We start from the raw sequence: 5,177 nt of genomic DNA, 5'->3' as shown, positions 1-5,177 counted from the left end.
TTTGACATTTGACAAATTACAAGTGAAGGGAAACAGATAAAATTACTAATGTACTATGTATGAAATAACCAGTGTTGCTTTAATGCAACATTCACACATTCGGCATTACCTGGTAAAAATGGTCTCTGTGGTTGAATTGACATTATTTTCAGCATAAAATGACAGACGTAGTTTGCAAATGACTCAGGTGTACCGGATATCTAACATCAAAAACAACCACGAAATATATATTAATAGAAACACATAAGTCGTCATCAATATGCTTGCAAGTCCGTCATTCTCATGGGTGAACTTGAAAAAAAGATTTTCACGGAAATATTTGTGTTGAAGTTGGAAATGTATATAATATCTCAGCAACCGTAAGCGCTTATTCATTTCCTTCACTTTGATTTACTTAAAAATATATTGGTTCGCTTAATTACCACTGTGCGCGTTTGCAATATACAATTATACAATCAATTCTGTGTTACTTTTGTACAATCCTTGCATAGTAAATTTCCACGTAACAAGACGTACACAGTGCTTATGAAGTAGTGAAATTATTGTGTTATTCGACTTAATGTACCGAATGATTCAAAATAATGAAAAATAATAACTACAGACTGGCGTGTAGATATAAAATTGATAAAATTATAAATTCTTTAACAGATGTCTCATTGTTTACTTGTCCCAATATTAAGTTAACGTGAAAACTTAAGGTTTAATTTGGAAATATGTGAATAAAAGTTATATAACTATCAAACATTCTAAAATGTCATAAAAGACTAAACACTTATTACAATAAAACATTTATTTATTTTAAAATATAATTTGAAATTCCAATTTGATAATGTTACAGAGGATCGGGTCTGTTAGATGTGAAAAAAAGTTCAGTATGGATACTTAAATAGATATCTATATCACATGTAGGTTCACGCAATAAAAAGAGAATATTAGCATCTTTCTAATTCTTAAACAATAATCTTTAAATGATAACGGCATTCAAACATTAATTGAGAAAACATAATACAGATGGTATACTATAATAATATCTTTTAAATATACATTTTGCCTCAATTAACAAACATTGCCCAAATAGAGTTTTAAACACCACAGTAAAACGTATCTTATGTAAAAGGTCACTACATTTCTGTCTAGATATAATATTTATCCTGATTCTGACATAGCAAAGTTCTGCCTACCATTTCTGTGACGTCTATGGTTATGGTCTTCCTAGATCTACAAATAATTATTGATTAAGAAGAAGACATTGGCAAAAGTAGAAGTATTTTTATCCCATAACGAGGTGAAATTTATAAATTTGTTTATTTAATATGATTGTATAACTAAAACATTTAACAATGAATCCATTATGTTTTAATATTAACAATGCATTGTTTAAAGCACTACGTTGAAAACTATTACAAATAACAATAAAAAACTTTCTTTATCTAACAAAGACCTACCAAATCTGATAACCGTCGGTTAGCGAAATTTATGAGTAATGTTTACAAGATCATACCCTTAGTTGTTTGATGAGTTACTGTAAATGTTATGTGCTATGACACAGAGGAAACTTCAAGGAAATTTTTTGCTGGCACCTAATTCTTTCTAATAATGCAGTAACATTTACATTTATTTCTGTGTTGCTGAACAAATCAAATTATTAGATTTTTCACAAAATAGTCCAATAAGTATGTTGGTAATTACATTCTTAACATGTTTTCTAAATATAGAATTGAAATATTCACAAATCAAGAGAGATCAATTCTCGCATGTGTATGACGGTAGCCAATGCAGTAGTTGTATTAAGGGGTGATCGGGCAGTTTGTTTCCTACATGTCGCCGCCTCTTTGAAGCATGATGCTGTGTAGTACAAGACAGAAAATAACAGACCAAATCGCTTTTTATTCAAAGACCATAACTCACAAATTCTGCTGCACTATTGGACAGATCCCTTATCCGTTATGTACATAGGTTTGAACATCTTTTTATGTATCTTAACCGTAATAGAAGGATATTCATGACATCTTATCGTTGCTGAGTTAAAGAATACGCAGACATAGGCAAGTAAAAATACCTTGACGCAATCTTTGAAAATTCCTGCAATGTTGCTTCCTGGTATTGTTTTTAATCCGTCTCAATATCAACAAATATACTTTTATTAACACTAAAGATAAACATGCAGGAGAAGTCAACATGTGAATTAGCTAAAATGGACATGAAAGGCTTATAGTGTAAACGCACAAAGGGACAATACTGCAACCTCTTAAATGCATGTTTGGGATTAAGAATAAAAAGGGTTTTTATTATCACAAAAATGTGTATTGGAAATTAAGATAAACAACAGACACAGTCTAACAATTTATTAGCTGTTCTCGCTAATAAATTACTAAAACCATTTATCTTACGTCTATGTTGTTCTTAGATCTGAAATTAGATAAATAAATAAATAAATAATTAACACAATTAATTGTAATAAATAAATAATAATTATAAATAATAATGAAATCAAATTCTTAAGCTGATTAAATTCTAGACTTATCAAATAAAGAATATAAAGAATATATCAATTACCATTGTAAACATTATCCGTGATCGTGTGGTTACTCAAACTCTCGTAATTATTAGTCACATCGACTGACTCTGTGTTTCCAACTCCGAAATCGGTTCTAGTGTTATAATATGTTGGAACCTCAACGTTACGTCGGCTACCTACGGGCGTTTTACTTGCAAGATACCTAAATAATAAAATTCCTGATATTATCATACATAATTACATATTTAGTGTATTTTAAGTAATACGTAAAATGCAAGCAACATAATTAACTTGATAGTACAAACACAGCAATAAAGTAATAATCAAATAGCGACAATAACATCATGTTAATCAACATTATTATCACCAGAAAAGAGAATTTCGTTTGAATAGATTTAAATAAGTGAAAACATTAACCTTCGTCTTATCAGGTAAAACAATACAGCAAACACCACTATTGCAGCACAAGATCCGAATCCAGAGAAATAACCAACGGTAAAAATATTAACTTTATCCTCACAGTGCACACATGTTTGTTGTTGTGTTACAGGTTCGGCTGATGTTGTTGTTGTTGTTGTTGTTGTCACTGATGTTTCTATAGATATAACATTGACGTGTAATAGATATCACCATAATGATTGTCCAATGATAACATGAACAATTTGTTCGTCATTAGCTGCAAAAAGAGTCGTCTTTATCAAGTCAGCTCGCACAGCTCAATAGGTTAGAACGCAAAATTTGTTATCTCAACATTGAGGGTTCGATTACCGTGCTGGCCAACTAAAATGACAAAAGGAGCCTTTCGGATCAATGTCTCTTAAATGCCAACGTAATATATAACATGAATTTAATTCTGTGACAATGAGTATTATTCGTCATTATATTATCTTGTTATTGAAGACGAGTTATAACGTTTTTATAAACTATTTGTGCACGTAATAGTTACCAACGTTCAAAATAATACCAACACGTGTAAACCAGGCAATTAAGTATTTCCAATATCCACGTTATACCACCATAAGAAAGGGCAAATAATCATGAATATTTAATGAACATGGCAATTATGTATGCGATTTAATCCATATCAGTTACTTATAAATGAATTATTTGAAATTAATTCCTGACAGTAATTATATGCATAATGTTTACCAATTGTGATAGTTTGAGTACATTCATCTCCACTCAGTCCATCCATACATCCATCCGTACATGTACCATTCTTTCTATCACATTTCAGATCTTTACATCCATTAGGACAAGGTTTATCGCAAGTATCGCCCCAAAATGTTTTGTTACATCCGTTTAAACAATATCCGCTTGTATGTTCACATGTATGTTTACCACTTTTTACTATGCATGCCGTGTTGCAGGCTAAACTGCAATCGGTTGAATAAAAATGACCAACACACAGTAGACAACTATTTTCGTAAACTTTTGAGCATTTTAAACATTTGCTGTTACATTGTTTGGAACATTTTTCACCAGCCCAGCCCTCATTACATTCTCCTTGACATGTTCCAGTACTATCACAAATCGTAGAACATTCTTTAGAGCATAATGATGTGTTTGATTCGCATGTTTTACCATTAAAAATTTGTCCTTCTGGACAATCAGCGCAGACTAACGAATCATTGTGTATTTGACACAGGTTACAACCTTCAATAACACAGTCTGGACATTGTGATTCTTGCGAACATGACACACAGTGAACATTGCCATTAAACTGATACAGGTGAAGACCATTATTGCAAATATTACATGTTTTTCCATCCGTACAATGTTTACAATTTGACGGACAGGTTTGGCATATTGTTTCGAATCCGGTTTTGTACTCATAATATCCATCTCTACAACCACTCGAACATTTCCGTAAATCACAACGTTCATTTTCACATAAACTACAATTGTGTCGACATTGAAGTCCATATAAACCGGGCCTACATTTCGTACACTCTCCCGTTTTAGCATGACATTCACCATTTAGACAATTACCATCACAAATGAAAGCACATCTTTCATGCAAACCATATTTATTTGGCTTACATAAAGTACAGTCATCGTAGCTGTTACACCTTACACAATCTGGAGGACATATTAAACAGAAGCCATTTGATAAATAGTAAGATGATTCACAACTTGTGCAAGTTGAACCGGAGCATGATTGGCAGCCAACATTACATTCTGTAAAATTAATATGAATATTTTTACAAATTTACATTTCCTCTGGTAAGAATTTCCACATTAAAATGTAACGACCATAAATATGCTAAGTCAGATTTTTTATAAAAATATATAATTCTAAACTTGACCACAAAAAATTAGGAATAATAATAAAATAAACTTGAAATAAAATAAAAAAGTCAACATTTTATACATGCATTCAGGAAATTAAAAGAACATGTTTTAACAGAAATTCACTTCAAATTTGTATTCTTACAGTACAAATTATCATGAAGTAAAATAACTTACCACTAAATATCATATCCACAATCAATACTAGTATAAATGCTGACGTTTCCTTATGCAACATTATTCCGTATTCATTTATCCAAATCTAAGAGATAGAATTCTTTATATAGAAAATAATGTGATCAACTTACGGGAATACATATGTTTTAGCATAACTAAAAGATTGCTGATTCAATTATTCTTCTTTTTG

General features: G+C 31.0%; 1 protein-coding gene across 1 annotated transcript; it reads right to left on the bottom strand.

Moving 5' to 3' along the window:
• Window positions 1-846: 846 nt before the first annotated feature.
• Window positions 847-5,129, bottom strand: LOC132734113 (proprotein convertase subtilisin/kexin type 5-like). The gene is made up of 5 exons (XM_060720830.1): window positions 4,988-5,129; window positions 3,668-4,699; window positions 2,936-3,113; window positions 2,557-2,720; window positions 847-2,409 (listed from the first exon to the last, which is right to left on the bottom strand). Exons 1-5 carry the CDS (start codon window positions 5,046-5,048, stop codon window positions 2,393-2,395), a joined length of 1,452 nt encoding a protein of 483 aa, XP_060576813.1. The 5' UTR covers window positions 5,049-5,129; the 3' UTR covers window positions 847-2,392.
• Window positions 5,130-5,177: the final 48 nt, after the last annotated feature.

This window comes from Ruditapes philippinarum, unplaced genomic scaffold (assembly GCF_026571515.1).
Source record: "Ruditapes philippinarum isolate M1 unplaced genomic scaffold, ASM2657151v2 ctg27755_1_1_1_1, whole genome shotgun sequence".
Taxonomy (NCBI): domain Eukaryota; kingdom Metazoa; phylum Mollusca; class Bivalvia; order Venerida; family Veneridae; genus Ruditapes; species Ruditapes philippinarum.
The sequence above is the reverse complement of the archived record's forward strand: the minus strand, read 5'-3'. Positions and strand labels throughout refer to the sequence as shown.